Below are 25,034 nucleotides of genomic sequence, written 5' to 3'. Positions count from 1 at the left end.
GAGGTACTCCCGTGGCTTGCATCATCTTCATATCTGTCACTGGTAGTGCGTATGTGTGACCAGGTCGAATGTCAGCTCCGTCCCAGTGACATTATCCGGGTACCAATGACCAGTTACAACAGTTGTGGACCACCTTACCAAAGGAGAGGATACAACTGATTGATGGTACCCTCCCCAACCGAATCAGTGCAGGAGTCCGGATCAGAGAGGGTGCAACTTCGTACTGATAAGTCGCTTCATACTGCCACATTTCGTAAATTTGATTGGATTTCGTAATTACTGCAACAAAATTACGTACCGTTTCAACCCATTAAGATTAATTTTGTTTCCTCATTATCTTCCTGGTGCTTCACTTTTCCTTGTCACGCATAGTATATAGAAAAGGATCACCGTCACGAAGTTTCATGGTGGCTTGTTAATGTTTCTTTGTTTTTCTTATTCGCGATCATCATTTAAAGTTTGTATTTGTAGTTTCCTTAATCTACATTATATATTATGCTACAAATGTGATTTAAAGGTGAGTCGTAGGAGGTAGACTGAGCATGGGTTGGAAAATGTGGTGTAGACGAGAAGCGGCCGCACTCACAGCGGACGTGCAGCGTCCGGCAGTCGTGCAGCTGCTCGCTGACCTCTGGCGGCGGAAGCAGGATGTTGGCAGCCCTGCAGCACAGTTGCCGTCCAGAGTCGTCAGCCACAGGCGACAGTGACAGGGTACTCGTCGTCACGTTGCCGTCCCCACTCGTCTGGAACCAGACACAAAGGACTGAATATAATACAGGTACATCTCGAAAGTAAGCTGCCAGTGGCAAGCTTGAGGGTCTGCCAGAGAATGAAACTGCGTTCCTCGCGGAGTAAGCACGCTAACGTGTCCGATTTCTTTTAACAGAAAGAACCTGAACACTCAACTCTTTATCTCTCACCTCTAGAATGAAACGGTAGTGTCCACTGGGAAAATTATACTGTAAAAAAACATTAGTATGGATTCAGATTGCTTGGGCCATACACAGTGGCATCCTCTGGTATGAAGCACATAGCCTTTTTTTTGTTTTTTCTGTTTTGGAGGAAAGAAGTTACAATCAAAGTGGGACATCATCATTTCTCATCCAGTAATTTCCTAGCATGGATCTAGGGTACGTTTAACATCGCGATGCACATCTGTTTATCATTTACAAAACGCTTAGTGTTTACTATCAAATAAGTATTTACAACGAAAAACCCACTGTAGAACATCAGATCATATTTTCAGTCCTCTTCCACGGATGTAAAAGTACACCTATAAATTGTGTCATCCGGTACTAAAAATTTAGTATGGCTCGAAGTTGTGCTCTAATTGTTAAACAACATATTACGGTACGATACTGAACGAATACTAAATGAATTACGTAATAATATAAGCACAGAACTGTAATGCTGGGCAGAAGAGAGTGTTAGGCTTCATTTTACTACGGATTAATCAGATGAAATTGCCCGTTGTGTTTTCGAACGCGCTAAATGCTGGTAACAAGAAGATCAACACGTACCGACAGGAAATACAATCAGCTACATAAGTTTCTCGGTCTTATTGTATGTGCGTTTTGTCTTTGAATTTAGCCAACTTTAAAACAAGAATTAATGTAAAATACGTTGTTGTGGGTTAACAATTTCCTCCGTCGACCTCCTCAATTATGACTGACATAATTATTCTAAACAAACCACGCCAAGTTGTAAAAAGTAGTTGCATAAATTACTACATATTTGTATGAGCATTTATTATAGATTTGAGCTAAATGTATAAATAACATGTGCTGGGGTATTTTATAATGTGTTTGTACATAAAGGCCAACACACTGCTTAACCATGTTATTTTTATATTTTTGTGTCTTCCATTACATAGCTTTTCCAGCTGTGCTATGCCACTTTGTATTTGGAAGTTTTTTGTCATTGGTTATTGGCATAAAACCAGTGAGTACAAAAATTATGTTTGGCTTTATACCTACAGAATAGATCAGTAATTCAGGAAGAGTTTCTGATTGCGATGTAAGAACTAAGTTCTATTTTCGTTATTAGCCATGATCCACACATTCGTTTAAGGTTCGTTTGAAGCCGTCAGTGTATATAAGATGATAACGTCAATGATAGGGCCAGTACTTTAAGACCCTTCTCTCGATCAGTAACTGAAATCGTAGCGAAGATGTACTTTATAGCGATTATCAGATTTCTTGTAATCGGTAATGTAAAAATTCTTATTGGTAAGAATTATCATTTTATAGAATTTCCGTATCGTGTAATTGTGTTGTTCCTCTGACCACGGAAGAGACGATTACTTAATGTTCATGCAATTCGTGTTTTACTTGGATAATATTTACCTCCCTGTAACTGTGTTTGTAGATATAAAGCGACGTCACTGTTTAAAGTCAGCAGGTGAAGGTTGAAGTTCGCGTTGATCCCGCGCGTAAGAAGCCGCTTCTGTCTGCAACGTGCCCAAATTCTTTGTAATAGATTTCAACACAATACATTGCCGTAGTGTAGTACATACCGATTCTTGTAAGTGTTATGTAGATGACAGGGTGTGTTACTCTCCATATTTTGTAATGATGTAATTGCATTTACAGATTTCTGATTACTCAGTGCATCAGGATTGCCTTCTTAACATTGATGCTCTTTCCCACGGACGAAAAGCGACAAGTCATCCTTGTGCCGTACCCACGTTACGAGTTGTTGTGGGGACAGCACCTACTGTGTACAATGACGCTTGAAGCACCAGTTATAACGGGGGTGTATAAACAGTTGGCTCCTAAGTTAACTACCCTGTCAGTTGGTGAAATCTCTCAGAAGGACGACTGCAAAAGACTGTTATCTTCGATTTTGTGTCTCAAAAAGAGTGATTTAATAATCAGTAATACTAAATAGGGAACACTTCCAAATGTTCAGAAAAATTATAATTTATGGGTCACTAATCAGCTTTCGGTTTCTTACAACATCGTTACGTGGCAACTGAATGTAGAAAAGAGAAAAGATGGCCTGCTACTTATAAAAGTTTACGTACGAATGTAACGCATTTTTATGCAGATCATAAGTAGTTACTTTAACTAAAAGAGGAAGCACAAAGATTTTTGTGTGTAGATGCATTTAACAACTAATGAAAAACAGAACTCAGTTTACTATTTTAATACATTTTAATAATACTAGTTAAATATTATAAGTTCAACTATATTTTTCATCAGTTGTTAAATGTGTCTCCCCACAAAAAAACTTTGTTTCTTTTTTAAATTAACATAACCATCTATGCGTGACATAAAAACTGTAATACTTTCCTTTGCAAATACTCTACATGTCATCATTTGTGTATTTTTGTATCTTCTGGATAAGTAATTTCTATGCAATTCGCACGTCATATTATTTGTGACTGCGAGATTCAACTGTCAGCTGACGATGGCCCAAGAAGCCACATGCTGGTTCGTGGCCAAATAAATATAATTGTCAAGAACCGTAGGAATTGTTCCTCATTTAATAGTTTTAAGATGTTCTGCCAACCACCGACAGGAAATTCAGTTAATGTTTATATTCCTTATTTCATATCTTTATTATGTTCTGCCAACCACCGACGGGGAATTTTGTTAACGTTTATAATTACTTTTGAATTTTTTTTCTTCTTCTTTCTTTCATTCAAAGTGTTGTGTGGACTCAATTTTGAAGTATAATTCTCATAAAAGTGGCTCGTGTCAACGTAAAATTATCAGAGATGCAACTGCTGAAAAGAAACCCAGTTTACCATATTGACAATAAACTGACACTACAGAATTATATAGTCATTCTGCTTGCATATTTAAATAACCACAAACAACTGAAACGTAAGCAGCCTCTTCAGAACACTCGCAATTATATGAAAGTCTTTTTTTGCCTCCTACTGCTACTTTAAAATGAACATTTAATAGTGTACTGATACGTACTAACAATCCGCTCATGAACAATTAAGGCACGTTTATAATTAATCTTGCACGCTATCATTCATCTGTCAGATTGGACAATACCATTAATGTGATTCTGACAGCAGAACGTACCGGAAGATATGCGACTGGCAAGTAGTAACAAAGAGGATGGTTTTGACCAAACGTTAGCTACTAAAGAGAGGGCCCACGAAAGACGAGTGATCGTAGGACAATGAAACCTTGTGGAAACATTTGCAAGGACATGAGAAGAGAAAGAACCAATAATTTATTGAAAGAAACACATTTTAATTTCCGCATCCGTTAGTTGCGTACCTCGCTTACGTTACAGGTTATAAACGTTGCTCAAAGTGACGGCCATCTGCACCCACGATAGCCTATAATCGCACCAGGGATTGCTTTACTGCTGCTCAAGGTATCTCATGCGGGGTGTTGGCTACCTCCCGCAGTACACTCATCTTCAGTGTCCAATGTATGTTAGTGTCCCTTCAGGTAACCCCACCTTCCCGATTATAAGTCTTGTGATCTGGGAGGCCACATGGTTGGGAATAATCGGTCTATGGATCCGTTTCCGAATCATGTTCTTCCACTCCGGTGCGGAAAGAGAGGCTTTCCGTATTCTCTTAATGCGTCGATACTCGCTAAGAACAGCAGCACTAATGCTATCGTTTTGATAAAACAGCTTTAGAGTAAGCCCTGCATACGCTGGCCAGACCCATGTTGACATCCGCAATGCACACTTCTGTAACGAACACTGATGCTTGTGTTTCAACCCTACGTCGCCACACCAATACTTCGTCTAAAGGTAAGTGATGACGCTATCACTGTTAACTACGCAAATCGTACAGCGTACAGTCTGAACATCATTCCTGTAAACTGTTTTACGTCTACACTGGCTCAAGTAGCGTATGTGGCAACTGATCATTACAAATTATACGTAATCGTGTTGGAGGTCAGATTTGAAAGTTGGAGAGATCTGTAGAGATTGAATGAGAGCCCCTAACAGTTCTTTCCACCAATCTGTTGTCTTCTAAAGTTGCGTCCCCAGCGCAGAAGACAGCTCGTCGGTCGTGAGATCTTCTTCGGTGGAGGCTGCTACGCTCTCATCTTGAACTCTGTGTTTTTTTTTTTTTTTTTTTGCGAGATGGCACTTGCCCAGATTAGTCTCTGTACCTACAGGGGGAAAGATCTGTAGTACTGACAACGATGGTAGGCGACGCCACTCATTAATGTATCCTGTTTGTTTCATTTTAAAATATCACTCTTTACGCTGTCCTCTACAACACTCGACATACCTTTGTTAATAGTACGATAACTTTTCTGCCAACTTCCGATACAGAGTACGACATGTCCGTCCGAAACAGAGATACACGTCCGGCTCTGAAGAACACCCGAAACAGTGTGACCAGCGCAGCCGAAGTACTTCGTGTCCCAGGCGCGCCAAAGGGACCCGAAGGTGTCCGAAGCACTTCGGTTGTAATATCATTACTCTTTTGTTTCTCAAAGCTAGTGAAATTTAATAAACAAAAACTGTAGACTCGTAGGGTGACCGTGAGAGATTGTCATATTGAAAACTGGGTTCAATACAATGAAAAGTATATAAATAATTAATAAGAGAAGTTAGGCGTTTTGGCGCCTAACACCCGAATGAGTCGACCAATCAGAAGCAAGTCCAGTACAATTGGCGGACTCTCCCTCGGGAATGGTACATACTGTAGCATTTGCTGCTTGTACCTTACTCCACTTTTGTACCATATGATACTTCACGAGTATCAAGCTGCATCAAGGCGAGCTTCTAGCAAGATAAAATACTGGCGGCAACAGCCAGGAATATCACACCATTAACATATACGAATGTAGCATATTGCGAATACATTGAGTAAGACACTTTATTGTATGATAACAAAATTGCAGAACAATCACTGGTAGCAGTTAATTCCATAAGATATCTACGAGTATTCGTACAGAACGATCTGACGTATAAAGAAAACATAGAATTAATCGTGAGTCAGGCAGGCACAAGTCTGAGGTCCACTGAAAAAGTCTTCAGCAAATGTAGTTCATCAAAAAAAGAAAGTAGCTTACGAAACACTCATTCGATCAATACTTTAATACTTATAATCAGTTTGGGACCCGTACCATACAGGACTGTTAGAGGAAATAGAATCGAAAGATGATCAGCACAGTTCGTTACATGTTCATAAAGTATGGACGAAATCGTCACAGACATGCACAGGCAGCTTCAGTGGCATACGCTGCAAGATAGGCAGTCTGCATCACGTTATGGTCTGCTGTTAACGTTACGAGAGCGTTCATTCCTAGAAGAGTGGACGAATGTACTGCTTTATTCTTCTGATATCTCGCGGAAAGTGTATTAAGATAAAATGAGGGAGAATCGATCCCATGCGCTGCTGGAACAGAAAAAGGTGAAAGTGGCACAGTACACCAAGCGCCCTTCGCCTCACACACCTTATAGTGGCTTGCGGAGTATAGATGTAAGAATATATGTCAAAAATATAATTATAACCACCCTGTGTGTTACCGTTAGTTTAGTTTACAGGCTTTGCGTTGTGCCATATTTTACCTGCAGCTCTTTTCATTATTTACGTTTGAATGTCAGTTGCCTCGACAGAGTGTAATAAAAGTTGGTGTCAGTAGACGGAATCTCTGTGGTTGGACAGGTCGAAAACTTAGGGTCCAAATGGGAACGCGTAGGGGTGGCTTGTTATAGTGAACAATTTAATGATGTCCTTTGGCACAAAGAGCCATACCGCTGATGATAATTACTATCCAGAAGAGATTAAACTGAAAGTGTGAGGAGAAAAAAATATTGAGAAATGTCCCGGGCTACAGAGTCCACTTTCTTAGCTGAATGGTTAGTACGGCTGAGTATCATGCAGAGAACCGGGTTCGATTCCCCGTACTACGAGTCGGTCTTTCCTTGGTAGGATGACTAGTACGGGGTGCACACAGCCGCGTGAGGCCAACTGAGAAGTTACTCAGCAGATGGGTACAGTTGCAGGAAGAATGTTCGTGTCCGACTGTATGCTGGTTCAAAACTGACTCTGAGCACTATGGGACTTAACATCTGAGGTCATCAGCCCCTAGAAATTGCAACTACTTAAACCCAACTAACCTAAGGACATCACACACATCCATGTCCGAGGCAGGATTCGAACCTGCTGCCGCAGCGGTCGCGCGGTTTCAGACTGAAGCGCCTAGAACCGCGAGACCACCGCGGCCGGCCGTTATGTAAAAAGGTACATAGTTATCAGAATGCATCTCCACCACTGCGGCCGGCTCTGTATGCTGGTAATCTCTGGATAGCAACGTCAACAATTTGTCAACAATTTTTCAGTTTTGTATATTTCTGGAAAAATACTGAAAAATATCATGTAGTAACAGTTCAACACTTAACTGTGTGGCTGCGGTGTCAATACGTCACTGCGCAGCGCGCCTGCACGCTAGTTGGACAGTGTTACGGACGGCTGCGCTGGTGCTCGCGGACGGCCGTTCGCACACTCGTTGTCTTTAAAACATTTTAAGAAAAACTTTGAATAGTATGATATTGATCATCAAAGTAAATGCCGTGCTGTGGTTTTAAAGGAATTCTTTCTGAAATTCATGAGTGAATCTTGGAGGAACTCGGAGTTGTAGAATATCATACACTATGTCTTCAACTGCGTATCATTCAGAATTCTGTATTCGTCAAACTGAAAGATGCTGAAAATCGTAAGAAAGCTGTCATTGCAGGTGGAAATACCAGGAAACCCATGCACCTTTACCGATTTATTAGTAATCTTGATGTGGTGCATGCAATTTAAGGAATCCGGAATATTAAAGTTTACATTGTATCTTTTGAATGCTCAAACGAGTTGATGTGGTGGTATCTTAAAAAGAACGGGAGCGCTTAGAAAATGATAAATGGTCTGGCACTTACTGATATCAAATAACAGTGGTGTTCTAAACGGTCGAGTGGAATTAAAAGGCACAATCCGTATCATCCGTTAATTGCGGCAAATCGAGAGTTTATAACGCACAGTGGGCTACAGCAATAATGTTCCATTTATCACTCTGCTGACCACGTGCGTACTAATTTTACTAGAAGGGTACCGCAGCAGCTCTCCACAGAAGGGTACGATAATTTAGTGGTCACAAGTGACATTCCCAGTAGTTAAGCGGAAGTCGCGAAATTGATAGTGAAGCGCAATACACAGCCGCCAGTTACCACGACAGTGGCTGTGGTGCACGAGCATTTAAACCTGCACACGGAATGGCAACGGTAATATAGAACAATAAACAGAAAGTGAACAAACCACACGACCCTCAGTAAAGAGCCATCTGTTGTTGCAAGCGTTACAGAAGCTCACGCCAAGGCCAAGGTATTTCGTCCAATGAATCACAAACATATTCTAAAGTAGAAAAAAGAGAAAACTGGGCAATGTAAGACTTTTATGAATCGGAAACACAGACGCAAGGTAGCGTTATCTCCGAAACTGACAGGTCCCAAACGAGTACGTCAATCGAAAATACAACGGACAAGCCGCTTAGAAAAAGGCAAAACGCTTAGTCACAAACTGTATGCTCTCCGAAATGAGACCCCTGACCAGCCTGTTACAGTAGCATGTTAAAGATGTCGCCCACGAACAGCCTTCTAAGGAATCAAACCAAATTCTATCAGGCAAATGAAAGAATGGAGATCCCCATCGGACAAAAGGGAGAAGGCCGATATGCTAAGAAACATGTACAAGCACTTAATCTCGACATGATTCAGTCATCCAGTTCCAGTGATGACAGAAGTGTGAAACCAATGAATTGTGGAGACGACATGGACGATGATGTGTCCGCAATGCCACAAACAATAAATGGCTGACAGACATAGCTTCTGGAATATTCTCACTTTTAAGACAAGATATCCATTGTTACTAAGATAGTTCCCTTAACAACTTGTTAGCGATATAGCTTTTGTACAAGACATTAAAAGTAATGTAATTAATCAAATAGTTGAGTTCACTGTAATTACTACTAAAAGACTAAAACTGGCATCACCACTATAACATAACGCAACATTGAAATAAACAGTGCATATTTTTGGCCCTGTGGACGTGGAATCATTGATCCATTCATGATGTAACCCTTGTCAACGTTTATTCTCTATCCGGTAGTGAAAACGAAGCTAATACAAGCCTTTTTACTTTTTCAAGCTCTTTGGCAGTTACTTTATAGAAATAATAATAAATATGTCGTCGGTGGCGATTTTAACTGCTTAGTTAGCGAAGATGATCAGAAATCGCATCCAAACAAGTGTAATGAACTTAAATCACTGGTTGATATTTACCATCTTGAATTCACTTGGCGGATTTTGAAACCCGACAGAATCGAGCCTACTTATTTTTACGCTAATGGACATACCAGACTTGATAGCAGAAATTTGCCATAATCAATCCTAGCTCAAACAGAAATTAAACAAAACCGGTAATTTCTCCGATCACTATAACTACACCTGCCTGGTTGAATTCGCGTTAGAGACAAGGAAAGCATTTGGAAGCTAAACATTAGACATTATGAAGATCACATGTTGATACAAGATCTATTAGTCGCGTGACAACAGCTACGTAAAAAGGAGTGCCACGACAAAAGCACGTTGGATTAGTGCCTCACACAAGCTAAGCCTGTTGTTAGACATTTATTAATCAACTATAGTGCCGAGAAAGCCCAGTGGTTCCTACCATCCTCATCGTTTTGCCAGAGTTGTTCGCAAGATCTCGTCAGCAAAACTTTCATGTGATATCCGAAAGAAAACTGTAAGAAGACAATGTGAAAGAACCTATTTCAATATACCACTTAGACAGGGAACGTAAGACAGGCAGAAACTGTTTTACAAGAGACTGGGAAAAAACTTAACGGCCAGAAAACACTCGATGAGAATGAATTCAGAACTGAAAACCGAAATCATCATCCAGTATACAAATGTACACAGGGAAAGCGGCATCAACCCATGACACATAAAGATTGTATTTCCTATGCAAGAACAACATACATAGAAAGCAGCGATTTTAATAATGGATTCAAAATGCTTTCGATAGGGTTAGTCATAAATATCGGGAAATAGGGCCTTTGTCACCCAGTTCACGTATGCAATACCGAAAATTCTTGGCAATGCTGTATCAAAAGTCGTCATTAATGGTAGACCTGCGCAATGACATAAACAAAGTATTATATGTAACATATATTGTACACATGAAGAGACACTTTGGATTCGAAGATATCAGAAAACTGTTTTTCTATGCCTTTACTCATTCTATGTTTTTTTATGTAGTTATTAGTTGTGGTGCGCCCTAAAACATTTACGGGTGCGCCCTGTGATATGATAGAAAAATATATGGCCAAACGTGAAAGAATATATAGCTATTCAATTTTATCCATTTCACGAAAGGTATAGTACGGAACGAGTTTTTAAATTTTATCGAATGGATCAGTTTGCTTAAGGAAATACGGTGACTTATTCTCCTTGTAGTGTCGACAGTGTTCGCAACGTTTCTCTCCTCCATTTGCTGCTAATCTTAGCTCTCTAACAGTAGCGGCTATTTGGGAACTGGGCAATGGTGTGCCGAAAGGACAGGCTAAACATGGTTGGCGGTGGCGTGTTTGTTGCTGTTAGAAGTAGTTTAACTTGTCACGAAATTGAAGTAGATACTTCCTGTGGGTAAGTATGGGCAGAGGTCATTGTTGCCAACCGGAATAATACAATAATAACTTACCGACCTCCCAATTCAGATGATACAGTTGTTGAAAAGTTCAAAGAAAACTTGAGTTCGATTTCAAACACGTACCCAACACACGGGACAATAGTTGGTGATGACTTTAATTTACCCTCGATATGTTGGCGGAAATACAAGTTCCATTCCGGAGGTACGCATAAAATGTCATCCGAAATTGTGCTAAACGCAGTCTCTGAAAATTATTTCGAGCAGTTAGTTTATGAGACCACGCGAATAGTAAACGGTTGTGAAAACACACTTGAGTTAATAATGAGCATCAAAACCGATTCAGGGATTAGTGAACACAGGGTCTGTCGTAGCGATATTGAATATTGTAATCCCCAAATCCTCGAAAAATATACCTATTCAAAAAAGCAGAGAAAAATACACTTGACGCCTTCCTGAGAGACAATCTCCATACATTCAATTTTAGTAGTATAAGTGTAGACCAGATGTGGCTTAAATTCAAAGAAATAGTATCGACAGAAATTGAGAGAAGTATACCAAATATATTAACAAACGACGGAGCTGATACTCCTTGGTACACAAAACGGGTTAGAACACCGTTGGAGAAACAACGAAATAAGCATGCCAAATTTAAACGGGCGCAAAATCCCCAAGATTAGAGGTCTTTTACAGAAGCTCGAAATTTAGCGCGGATGTGAATGCGAGGTGCTTATAACAGTTTCCACAACTAAAATTGTCTCGAAACCTTGCAGAAAATCCAAAGAGATTCTGGTCGCATGTGAAGTATGTTAGCGGCAAAAAACAATCAATGCCTTCTCTGCGCGATAGCAATAGAGATACTATCGAAGACAGTGCTGCCAAAACAGAGTTACTAAACACAGCCTTCTGATATGCCTTCACAAAAGAAGTCGAAGTAAATATTCCAGAGTTCGAATCGAGAACAGCTGCCAACATGAGTAACGTAGAAGTAAATATCCTCGGAGTAATGAAGCAACTTAAATCACGTAATAAAAGCTAGTCTTCTGATCCAGACTGTATACCAATTAGGTTCCTTTCGGACTATGCTGATTCATTAGCTCCATACTCAACAATCATTTACAACCGTTCGCTCGACGAAAGATCCGTACCCATAGATTGGAAAGTTGCACAGGTCACACCAGTATTCGAGAAAGGTAGTAGGAGTAATCCACTAAATCACATGCCCTTATCGTTAACGTCGATATGCAGCAGGATTTTGGAACATATGTTCAGACATTATGAATTACCTCGAAGAAAACGGACTATTGACACACAGTCAACGTAGGTTTAGAAAACATCGTTCCTGTGAAACACAACTAGCTCTTTATTCACATGAAGTGTTGAGTGTTATTGACAAGAGATTTTAAATAGGTTCCGTATTTCTGGATTTCCGGAAGGCTTTTCACACTGTACCACACAAGCGGCTCGTTGTGAAATTGTGTGCTTATGGAATATCGTCTCAGTTGTGTGATTGGATTTGTGATTTGCTATCAGAGAGGTCGCAGTTCGTAGTTATTGATGGAAAGTCATCGAGTAAAACAAAAGTGATTTCTGCGTTCCCCAAGGTAGTGTTATAGGCCCTTTGCTGTTCCGTATCTATATAAACGATTTGGGAGACAATCTGAGCAGCAGTCTTGGGTTGTCTGCAGACGACGCTGTCGTTTATCGACTAATGAAGCCATCAGAAGATCAAAGCAAACTGCAAAACGATTTAGAAAAAATATCTGAATGTTGAAAAAGTGGCAGTTGACCCTAAATAACGAAAAGTGTGAGGTCATCCACATGAATGCTAAAGGGAACTCGTAAGCGTCGGTTACACGATAAATCCGTCTAATCTAAAAGCCGTAAATTCAACTAAATACCTACAATTACGAACAACGTAAATTGGAAGGAACACAGAAAATGTTGTGGGGAAGGCTAACCAAGATTACGTTTTATTGGCAGGACACTTTGAAAATGTAACGGATGTACTAAGTAGACTGCCTACACTACCCTTGTCCGTCCTCTTTTAGAATACTGCTGCGCGGTGTGGGGTCCTTACCAGATAGGACTGACGGAGTACATCGAAAAAAGTTCAAAGAAAGGCAGCACGTTTTGTTTTATCATGAAATTTGGGAGAGAGTGTCTCAGAAATGATACAGGATTTGTGCTGGACGGCCATTGCTGGTCCAGCGAGGCCATCCCTTACACCACTGAGAAGTGGAAGGAATTCTAACGAAAATGTAATTCGCAGTGGAGCGAAAAAAGTAATTATTCGGATGGCAGAATGCTGCGATCTGTAAAAAAAGAGCCGTAATATAATTGTCACAGTGCTACATTCAGAACAATATGCAGTGATGGGAGTCATTAGTTCATTTAAAAATGAAGTAACTGTATTTATAAATATAACACTTCATCCACGGTAAAGTTTGGTGTGACCAACACAGTAGCTTCTTTGAGATGTTGTAAAAACCTGGCAGTCCCAGACTGCAACGATGGACTGCAAGTTTCTTGCAACATAATGATTCACGGTCATTCATAATTAATAAGTGCCACAAAAACCATTTTCTTCAACTCCTTGGACTAGAACTGCATTACAAAAACCTTACCTTAATTTCACAATTTTTGATAGGAACAATGCGCTTTTAGCGAACTATTTTTACTTTTGTGTGTAAAATATAACTATCTATGTCGTTCGCCGGTAAGAGGCGCCCCGGCACCCATGGATGACAAGAACTGCTTATGAAATTTTCCTAACCATTTCCTAACCATCTCGCCCTGTTGGCGCCGTGCAAATTATTTTCGCATGCCTCCTTCTGTGCCTTCTTTCCGTAACCAAACGGTACGACACTTGTGTCGCTCTTAAATTTTGTAAGTAAACATTGAGTTAATTTACAGTGTTGTCACGGGTTAATGGATTTCTGGTCAGATCCAAACGTCCACAATCAGGAGAAAACGCTGAAAAAATATTTGACTACTGACCGATTGTTCCGACGAAAACTCTTGCGGATATTATATGGTCGCGTCGTGCTTATGTTTCGCAGTTGATCTGCCTATGGACGTTTTTCTTTTATCATGGTAGCCATGCTGAAACTGAGCCTTGAGCGCTGTACATGTGACCACAACTTGTCCATAGAATTCGGATGGTTTCGTGTCGTTCCCTATGTTTGCGAACCTATTCCACGAAGCTCCGATTGGCACTGCAACAGCACGTAGGAAGTGAATTGCATGTTATTATTGTTGACCATTATGACCTATTTAGGTACCGCGGCAGTGTACCAAAAAAATGGTTCAAATGGCTCTGACCACTATGGGACTTAACTTCTGTGGTCATTAGTCCCCTAGAACTTAGAACTACTTAAACCTAACTAACCTAAGGACATCACACGCATCCATGCCCGAGGCAGGATTCGAACCTGCAACCGTAGCAGTCGCGCGGTTCCAGACTGTAGCGCCTAGAGCCGCTCGGCCACTCCGGCCGGCGGCAGTGTACCAAAAAATTATAAATAACATCCTCAACCAGTCACTTTTTAATAAAATTCTATTGAAAATGCATACCTTTCTGTTGTTAATAAAATATTATTGGAAAGAGGAGCTGCGAGAGGAAATTATCTATGATAGATGCCTACTCATTGACCTCGAGCCTTTCATGACTAAAAGAATTTCATTTTATGTTCTTTGCTACTGATGAGTACCACATGTGAACATGATTGTCATTGTTCATGAAGACTTGCTGCTTTTGATCGTCGTTTCCACTGCAGTTTAGTAATCCAGTCTATGGAGGACAGATGCTTCCAGCAAGGTTAATGCAACTTGAAACGATCGTTGGCCGCACTGTTAAACCATGGACGCACAAGAATACAAGCCCAGAAGGAAAAACGCGTTCCCATTGTTTGACGTTACCGCAGAGCTTTGAAGTGGTATGTCAGTGAGGTGGTGTTAACGTACGTGGGGCTCGTGTTTTATGTACAGCGTACTGCTTATTTTCAAAGCGCTAGAAGTGATTCTTATATGCAGAATACAATCGAATAAAATGGACAGATTTCTGAAAAACAAGCATGCCGTCGAAGAATCCGATTCTGGAAGTAAACAAACGCTAAGTGCAAGTGAAAACGCAAAAGAGCGGCCCACACGTAAGTACAATGAAAGCTACTTAAGCTATTGTTTCGCTTGGATTGGGACTGAAGATTATCCTTTCCCACTATGCTTAGCACGCGGGTATAAAATGGCAAATGAATCTATGCTTCCTAGTAAACTGAGTAAATATTTTAAAACAATGCATTCACATCTGCAAGATAAACCTGTAAGATATTTCAAGAGAATGTCTGAACAGCAACCAAAGGCAGCAATTTTTATTAAATAAGTAATGTCTGTTTCTGATAAAGCTCTGATCGCTTCCTACCAAGTCTCTGGTAGCAAAGACAATGAAAGCGTATACTATAGGTGAATCACTTATTTTGCCTGCTTGCAAAAATATGGTCATGATGATGCTAGGAAATGAAGCAGCTATGAAAATAAGGAAGATTCCTTTGTCGAATGATACAGTTCACAGGCGTATTATAGAAATGTCGACTGATATTGAGAAAATTGTATGCAGTGATAAACTCAATCACTCAAACTTTGCATTGCAAGTTGACGAATCAACAGACATTACCAACTAATTCAGCTTTAGCATTTGTGCATTTCATTAGCCAAGACCAGATAGCAAATCAGTTTCTTTTTTTTTTGCAAAGAATTAAGTGTGTCTACTAAAGGTGAGGACGTTTCCAACATTTAAAATGATGAAATAAGTGGTAGTTAACATGGAAGTCGTGTGTAGGCATTTGTACCGATGGCGCCTCTTCAATGGTAAGCTATGTTAAGGGCGTTATTTCTTTTGTAAAAAATACAAAATGAAGATGTTATCGTAGCTCACTGCTTTCTTCATAGGGAGGCTCTAACAGCAAAAACATTGGGAGAAAAATTGAGAGAAGTTAAAACAAGGGCTCTCAAAACCCGTTTATTCGAATAACTTAGTATAGACGTGGAGTCAGAGCACAGAACGGTTACCTTTAAACACAGAAGTCAGGTGGTTGTCGAGGGGGAAAGTACCTACCCGTGTGCATGAGCTACGAGAATAACTTTTCGTATTTTTCGAAGAAATGAAACATGCACATTTTTGCAGCCTCTTTCCGAGTGAATTTTGGATAGCGAGATTGCAATATTTGGCCGATATATTTCTCAATGCAAGGGAAAGAAGAAAATACCCTAACATCTATCGACAAAATTAAAGTGTTTCACATAAAACTACAAATACTGAAAAGAAAAGCTGTTCAAGATAACTTGGAAATGTTCCTGTTGGTAAGAAGTGCATAAATGAAATACTTACAATAGTAGTAGATCATTTAATAAGTTTAGAAGAGAAACTGAGTTCATATTTTCCATCCCTCAACACTGAACAGTACTACTGGATTCGAAATCCATTTATGGAAACTTCAGTTGGTTTCGGCTTAACGCTAACAGAAGAAGAACTGACAGCTATACTACTGATCGTTGACTGACAATTAAGCATAAGGAATTGTCTCTTGAAGCCTTTTGGGTTTCTATAAAAGAAGAATATGTGTCACTATCTAAAAAGGCTTTCAACACTTTACTTCAATTTTCGACGTAATATTTATGTGAAATAGGATTTTCTATCCTAGCCAAAATTAAATGTCAAAACAGAGGAGCTCTTCAGTGTATTGACGATGAAATGAGAGTTTGTCTTTCAAATATATATCTAAGCACATCAGGGTCATGTTTCTCATAAACACTAGAGACAGTAGACGTCAGGTACATTTCATTTGTATTGCAGTATTACCTTTCTCTACAATCTGAATTAACCGTTAGTTTAATTGCATTATTTCATTGCAATATGTTTCACTTAATAGTTCCTCTTGCCTTTCATCTTGGCAGGGTAGGAGGCAACACGGCGCTCGTCCGTCGCATTTTGGTGACAATCGTGCTTCATTAATCTCTCACTATTTTTATAGAAAAATTATTTGTTCATATTGTGATAATGTACATTTTTTATTAATAAATGTTGTATTTTCTGTAGTCTGAAAAGGAACTCAAAATGAAATGACTTAATTGTTATTTTATCACAGTACTTATTTCCTGTATTTACTGTTGTAAAATATTCCCCGGAAACGTGTAAATAGTCAGTTCACAATTATTTGCGGCCTTTTAAATGTTCCCGAAACTCAAAAAGTTTGAGAACCACTGCTCTAGTTATTCATTTTTTAAATAAAATACGGAAATGGTCAATGGCCGAACCACGTGGTTGCACAATACCTTTGCAATGCTGACATATGTTATCAAAAAGTGCTGTTCAAACATGAGGGCGAATTGACGTCCAGGCTTTGGGCCTTCAGTTCGTACAAGGTGTTTGTTAATAATGGCTCTGCCTTTATGCAATTACTTCTTTCTTTAGGTTCTTTGTGACTTGAAAGGGCCTCATCTGGTAGTACATACAAATTGCCGTTAGTTTCGTTGCTATCCCTAAATCAAATTTTGTACTGTGCTAACACATAGCCGGCCGCGGTTGTCTAGCGGTTCTAGGCGCTCAGTCCGGAACCGCGGGACTGCTACGGTCGCAGGTTAGAATCCTGCCTCGGGCATGGATGTGGGTGATGTTCTTAGGTTAGTTAGGTTTAAGTAGTTCTAAGTTCTAGGGGACTGATGACCAAAGATGTTAAGTCCCATAGTGCTCAGAGCTATTTGAACCATTTTTTCGCAAACACATAAAAAATCTTGACTGTTTAATGATGGTCTTTTAATTAATGAAAGGCGATATCTATCCAAAGTAGCCTTTTTTCTTTTGCAATCTTACTGCTTTTGGTGGTTTCTTTTATTTAACAGTCACTCTTCATCCGACATCCTTTGCAAGATATTTCGGAATTGTTTTGGTTGGAACACTAGCATTCATGTTAATAGTACCCTTGAACGATTTGAGATATTCTTTTCTCTTGTTTTCTTCAAACCTGTTACTTCTGTCACTTTTTGACTAAATACCTTTGTCAAATACATGCTTCTACTGGAGGCTCCACAACAACATGTGAGTTCCTGGGACGCCAATATTCCGGCTGTAGTCAATAACATTAGTCTAAGATACCCTACTATTTCTACTGTCTTTTATTGAGAGAGAATATATTGGAGATCTATAGGATTAGAAGGCAATTTAGTATAGCTGAACAAGAGTTAAACGTGATCCTATAAGGTACAGGAGCGCCACTGACAGTGCAGCGAAGTCGCCAAGAGGCAACGAGCGACTTACGGCTATGTTTGACTGTGAAGGAATTATCTAGAGGGAAAATTCAAGTAAAAGTTTTAAAAGTAAAATAAAATATATCATGGAAATCATTTACGTCCGTGAAGCAACTTTATCAAATACCAACGATGAGCTAGAAGTCATCATAACTGACGTGAGACCCACCAGAAAACGATGTTTTTATATGACAAAACTAAATAACTTAACATAAATCTGAAATATCGGATATAACGTCATAAGTAATTTAAATTTATGATAAGAATAACATGTTTGTCCATAACACAGTGTAACTGAAAAATACAAATGAAAATGAAAATTGATTTGTAATGAGCTGTACAGAATTGAATATGAAACTGATTGTCTGTTCTAACACTAAAGAAATAACACTGAGCGTAACGCGCTGAAACCATATTCGACTAAGGTGATCATGAAATAATGACACACAGAATAAATTTCTTGAAAGACATCATGTTTACGCCAGTGACTGTTAAACTTCGATATGAAATACAGATTTATTGAACACATGTACATATGACAATTATGGCTGTTCACATATCAATGCAATTAATTAACTTTTCATAACTGGGATTCACAGTCATGTGAAATTTCTTGAAAGACATCATGTTTACGCCTGTGACTGTTAAACTTCGATATGAAATACACATTTTTTTGAACACTTGTACACATGACGATTACGGCTTTTCACGTATCACATAATTGTCATATGTACAAGTGTTCAATAAATGTGTATTTCATATCGAAGTTTAACACTCACTGGCGTAAACATAATGTTTTTCAAGAAATTTCACATGACTGTTAATCCCAGTTATGAAAAGTTAACACAGAATAAAATTAGCTACAGGTACAGGAAGCAAGTGGCCGTGCGGTTAAAGGCGCTGCAGTCTGGAACCGCAAGACCGCTACGGTCGCAGGTTCGAATCCTGCCTCGGGCATGGATGTTTGTGCTGTCCTTAGGTTAGTTAGGTTTAACTAGTTCTAAGTTCTAGGGGACTAATGACCTCAGCAGTTGAGTCCCATAGTGCTCAGAGCCATTTGAACCATTTTTTTATAGGAAGCAAAATAGCTTCGCAAAGGCAGGAAATCAGAAATATAGACCTTGAGAATATATCTAAGTATAGGGAGCTAAACCAGAATAAACTAAGTAAGAAGGTCATCATATTAGGAAATGAAGTTGAAACAGAAATAAAAGAGAAGAAGGTAGTTTTGGGTGACCAGGCGAAATCAGGGATCTGGTTTCGAGCAAAGCAAAAGACATATTTCTTTTTTATTGTAGCGACCCAGTCTGACAGACCCTGAGGATCTAAAAACTACGATGGTTTGCTGAAAAAGTAGTGCCTCCAAATTCTTTACATAAAACTCGTAAGTCTTTTTAAATAATGCAAACGTTATTAACGTCCTACATCTTTGATGTAGTTTGGGGAAGTTACTGGGGAATGTGAGAAATTGCATAAGTCTTATGAATAGCTACGAGAACAATGCAGCAAACAGTGGAAGTACTGCTGCGTTCGCCATGTCAGTGGAAGAGTGGTCCGATAGATGCTTGGAGGGGGAGGGGTAAGAAGAATTTTGACGGTTGTGTTCGAAGCAGCAGATGCCAGAGAAATCAGAGAGTTGAATGCTACTCTGGAGGCGATGAAGAAGTTGGCACAGGATAGCAAGCCGGCAACGGAGTGGCATACCACGCAGATAACAAAATTGGAAAGCAAAGTATTGAACAACATGCATGTGGTACGGAAGCTGATGAGCAAGGTGACGGAATATGCAAAGGCATCAGAAGACACTGTGTATCGAGATTTGGAAATCATGGCAGCACCGTTGGATGTATTGGATGAAAGAGTCACATGACGAGGCTGTAACAGCCTCTATTAGACAGCATATGGAACGCACAGCTGATGATACCGAGATTACAGGAAGCTACTCATAACGCATTGCACAGAATGGTGAGTCCCATCATGTTAACACCAGAGTAATACTTTTTGGGGTTACAGAAACTGCGAGGGAAACTGTCGCCAGAGAGGTAACATTACAGAGACCAGCAGGCAGAGTGTACCTTTCTATTACGATATAGCGTCAGTAGAGGTGAGGAGTCACCAGGTACAGTTGCACTTCCTGGTAGCAACCCTATCTGGCGAATATTTGTACAAGTTATGGAGAGGCGATATGTTACTAACCACAGAAGGAGGTAAGCATGAAGTAATGACAGAGGAGGAATTCCGCCATTGTCAAAGGGAGAAGATTACAATGTGCCCGACCAGCGTTATTGAGATTACAGGAAACATATGCACGTTGCAGAACAAATGGTCGAAACTGTCCGAGGAACATTGTTGAACCTAAGCCGCAAGCTGGGTTACGTTGTATTTACGCCAGGTACGACAACACGGTAACGGTGACAAGCTGCTATGAGCTGGAAAGGGTCATGGAGGCAAGGTGAGTGGAGCTGAGGGATAGTGGATTGTTAATCAGTGGGATAACATAGACGTAAAAGAGTCAGCCTTCCAACTACCAGAAGCAGTCGTAGGAACTACCAAGTTGAATGTAACACAGCCACTCTTGCACTGGCCAGACTAACCACTGGAGGTACTCTGAATGCAGAATCTAACCTTCATCAATAATACATTAAAACTGACCTAATTCATTCACGGAATCAGCTAATATCCGCGCAAGGGAGACAGTTATCGGAGCAGCAGCTAATGCATCATGTGCGGTTGTGTAGGGATGGGCAACGACGAGCCACCGTGACACTGAGCGTCATAACATATATAGTGGTAGTGACTAATTCTACTGTGTTTTCTGTAGTCTGAATAACCCGGGTCAGTCGCATTGCAATCTTCTCCGTCTGACAGTGGTGGATACCCTCCTTTGTCATTATTTCATGTGTATCTCCTTGTGAGGTTAGCAACATAGTTTTACAAATTTTCCTAGGGCCTCACACTTCATACACCTTAAACAGGGAGCCACCCACCAGCAGATCCACCGGCAGTGCAAATTTCGGTAGCCTGGGTGCCTAGACTATGAAAATGAGTATATGTATTCCAAATCAAATGTGACTGCGCGTGAGATGTGTGCGCCTTGGTCTTAGAGAGGGTACGAGGCCACAGAACAAGCCACGAGTATAGGAAGAGAGCATTGTGAAAGGAACATGACTGGCACACTGGAAAAGCACAAGCTTAAAGGCACGATGTGAATTGTGTTCCAAGAGAACTAACGGACTGTTAAGTGGAGTAATGACAGGCAACTTCGCAGTGTAAGAGGAAGTCTAATGAATAAGCGCTGTAGGTTAAGAACGATCCCTGAACTTCGTGGGCTAAGATACGCTTGTAGTGGAGTCTTGTCGTAAAAAAGTGGTACGAGACTCACTGGACTCTCGGATCTCTGTTGTAGGTCGATCTCAAGGGGTCTGGTCTTCCCTCGGACGGGAATAGTGTGGTGCAACTACTACGAGGGTGAGTCAAATGAAAACATTGAATTTGTAATAACAAATCGAAATTTGTCGCCGTTATCCTGTAAGTTGGGTAAGCGTTTTGCAACCAGCGTGCAGCGTGGCATGTAGGTGGCAGCATAGTGCAGGTGTAAATATACCGTAGCAGTATCGGTACGAAGATGGCCGCCCCAGGGAAGAAAAGCAATCTGTTATTCTGTTTTTGCGTAGTGAAGGTGTGAAACGTATTGAAATTCATCGACGAATGAAGGTTCAGTACGGTGATGTATGACTGTCACAGCAGCAAGTCTACGAATGGAGTAGGAAGTTCGCAAATGGTGTGACTTCAGTGGAAGATGCTCCTCATCCAGGTCAAGCACGACGACTTGTGTCTCCACAGAACATTGCAGCAGTTGAAGCCATAGTGAAGGAAAACCGCCGAATGACACAGAATGACATTGCACCATGTTTACAGATTAGTCATGGGTCAGCACACCACATTGTGCATGATGTGCTCCAGTTTCACACAATGTCAAGATGGGTGCCAAGGCAGCTGACTCCTAAATGAGAATACGACGTGTTCATGCTTGTGAAGAACTTCTTTGGCGCCTTGAACGAGAAGGTGATGGCTTCCTTGCAAGAATCTTTACTGGGGACGAAACCTGGGTTCACTTCCACCAACCGGAAACGAAGAGAGTGAGCAGGGAATGGCGTCATTCCTCATCACCAAAACCAGAGAAGTTTCGAACAGAACCATCAGCAGGTAAGGTTATGCTGACTCTCTTTTGGGACGAAAAAGGCGTCATTTTGGAGCATTACATGCCTAGAGGGACCACTGTCACCAGTGCAGCAAACACAGATCTCCTATAAAACCATCTGCGGCCTGCAATCAAATCAAAGCGACGTGGATTGCTGTCAGCAGGTGTCCTTTTGCGACATGACAATGCTCGGACCCACACTGCCCGTACAACAGTTGCAACAATCACAGACCTGCATTTTGAATGTGTTCTTCATCCACCATATTCACCAGACCTTGCCCCAAGTGATTTCCCTATGTTTGGACCACTCAAAGACGCAATGGGAAGAAAGAAGTTCCGTTCTGATGAAGAGGTACGCCACGCGGTGCCTGAGTGGTTCCGAGGACTACCAAAAGAACTTTATTTGAAAGGAATCTATGCACTTTGTAAGCATTGAGCCTGGGGGAGATTATGTTGAAAAGTCATAAAGCCTGGTACCACTTCTGCACAATAGCCGGCTAGAGTGGCCGAGCGGTTCTAGGCGCTACAGTCTGGAACCGCGCGACCACTACGGGCGCAGGTTCGAATCCCGCCTCGGGCATGGATGTGTGTGATGTCCTTACGTTAGTTAGGTTTAAGTAGTTCTAAGTTCTAGGGGACTGATGACCTCAGAAGTTAGGTCCCATAGTGCTCAGACCCATTTGAACCATTTCTGCACAATAAATAATATTTAAAAAATATTTACGGTTTTCATTTGACTCTCCCTCGTATATTAAGGGCAAATTTGTGAGATTATGGTGCTGAAGTTTTGCAGCATTCACTGGCCACTGGCGAGAACGTGGTATTGGAATTCTAACTGTAATAACGTATCTATTGATTAATTACGAGACGGGTCTGTCTTGGATCTATGAAACTTGCTGGCATAGCGGCAGTATTGACATGGGGATATCACTACCAATAGGTTTCAGTAGTGTTGTTGAAAAAGCACAGGCATACCAAGGGCGCTGTTATCCTGTATAAATAGTTGTCACAGTGGTAGCTCACTCATTCGCAACGTAACATTTCTACAAGGACGCGGGAGCTACGACAGGAGAGAGGGCGGCGTGGAGTCGCCAGCAGCAGTCACGAGTTCGGGTTTCCGTTATGGTCCTGCGTCCTGCGCTAATAAGGGGACCGTACTAACTTTCTCTCACCAACTTGATTCATACTGACTGGTGTGTAGAGCACGACTAGGACTTCAACATGTGTAAACAGGAATATACGGCTATAAACCGTTTTCGAGAAAATCGTGTTTCAATATCTTAGGCGTGCTTATCTGCTTGGTATGGTCAGTATGATTCGAGGAGTCCGCAGCCGAGCGAGGAGGTGGGTGGTTTCAAAAGTACAAGGTTTATGGTTCGAAACTCACATTCGATACTTCTTTATTTTTCATTGACACGTAATTCCAAACAGAGATTTATTATATTCATAATCTGTAAACTGAAAAACTGAAAAAAAAGTTGATGAGGAGACGGGAATAAAAAGACGATTCAAAAGAAGATACAATCAATTCAGGTTTTATATATATCATTGTGTCTATATTTGTGACAACTATAATCTGACCGAGTGAGGTGGCGCAGCGGTTAGCACACAGGACTCGCATTCGGGAGGACGACGGTTCAAACACGCGGCCGGCCGTGCTGATTTAGGTTTTCCGTGATTTCGCTTCAGGCAAAGGCCGGGATGGTTCCTTTGAAAGGAACGACAGACCTCCTTGTACACCCTTCCCTAATGCGATGGAACCGATAACCTCTCTGTTTGGTCCGGTGCCCCGGTGCCCCGAATCAACCAACTGATCGTAGAAACATGGGAAACAATACTTACTGCTACATAAAGCCCATGTAGTGAACAACGAATTTTTGCATGATTCTTTCACTGTGTCTAATGCAAAACAAATATGATGTTCAAATGTGTGTGAAATCTTATGGGACTTAACTGCTACAGTCATCAGTCCCTAAGCTGACGCACTACTTAACCTAAATTATCCTAAGGACAAACACACACACCCTTGTCCGAGGGAGGACTCGAACCTCCGCCGGGAGTAGCCGCACAGTCCACGACTGCAGCGCCCTACACCGCTCGGCTAATCCCACGCGGCTAACAAGTACGATTTATGTTCAAAAATGGTTACTGGTTATCACACAATGTCGTGGTGTGCCATACGGATCTCTTGTTAGAATTACATGGGAATGAAGAAAAATCAAGGCATTAGCCTTAGAAATCTCACGCGTATGAAACTACATCCTCACCCATTCGCCTGTTCTTTTTCTTCGGCACAGTGAGAAAAGTAACCTAGCTGGAATGTTTTTCTTGTAGCGGCGGGAAAGAACAGACACAGTCAGCTTTAGGTCGGGAGGAGACAAGATGGGCAGGGGCCGAATCCGGAGGACTGACAATGATGCCCTCCCTTCTCCTCTCCCGCCCCCTCCCCACGCCTATCACTGTCCTGGTACCTTACATGGTATTGGCATTTTTAAATTTTTTATTTCTGTTTATTTATTTACTTTTTTCCTTGAAATCTTCCGACGCACTATTCAAAAAAGAAAGAAACAGAATCGGGGTTAATCCTACATGGCTCCTGCCACTGGAAAAGGAAAAGCACTCTTTTATAGTCGTTGCCTACAACAATTACTTGTCTGTATATTATTAATTAGAAACAACAAGACAAACAAAGCCTCTGTGTAACAGTAGACTTGAATAGGGACCATGAAGAAAATACCAAGATGAACGCTTGACTCACCCTTTTTTTATTAAACAAAAGCCGGACAACAGGAATGAAACATCCGAAAAGAAAAGGGATTCTGCACATCATCCAACTCCTTGACCATTAAATACGAGATATAGCATATTTGAAAAAAGCGCACGATAGCGCGGCATCCT

The 25,034-nt window shown here is 40.8% G+C and overlaps 1 protein-coding gene across 1 annotated transcript in view; it reads right to left on the bottom strand.

Annotated features, from left to right (window-relative positions):
• The window catches only part of LOC124595553 (neural cell adhesion molecule 2-like), a 433,003-nt gene that overhangs the window by 118,643 nt on the left and 289,326 nt on the right, over positions 1–25,034 (bottom strand). Inside the window, exon 3 of the mRNA XM_047134337.1 lies at positions 587–743. Within this exon, the coding sequence (XP_046990293.1) occupies positions 587–743 (157 nt within the window). The remainder of the gene's footprint in view (positions 1–586; positions 744–25,034) is intronic.

This window comes from Schistocerca americana, chromosome 1 (genome assembly GCF_021461395.2).
Source record: "Schistocerca americana isolate TAMUIC-IGC-003095 chromosome 1, iqSchAmer2.1, whole genome shotgun sequence".
NCBI classification, from domain to species: Eukaryota; Metazoa; Arthropoda; class Insecta; order Orthoptera; family Acrididae; genus Schistocerca; species Schistocerca americana.
This window is presented reverse-complemented; position numbering and strand designations above follow the sequence as displayed.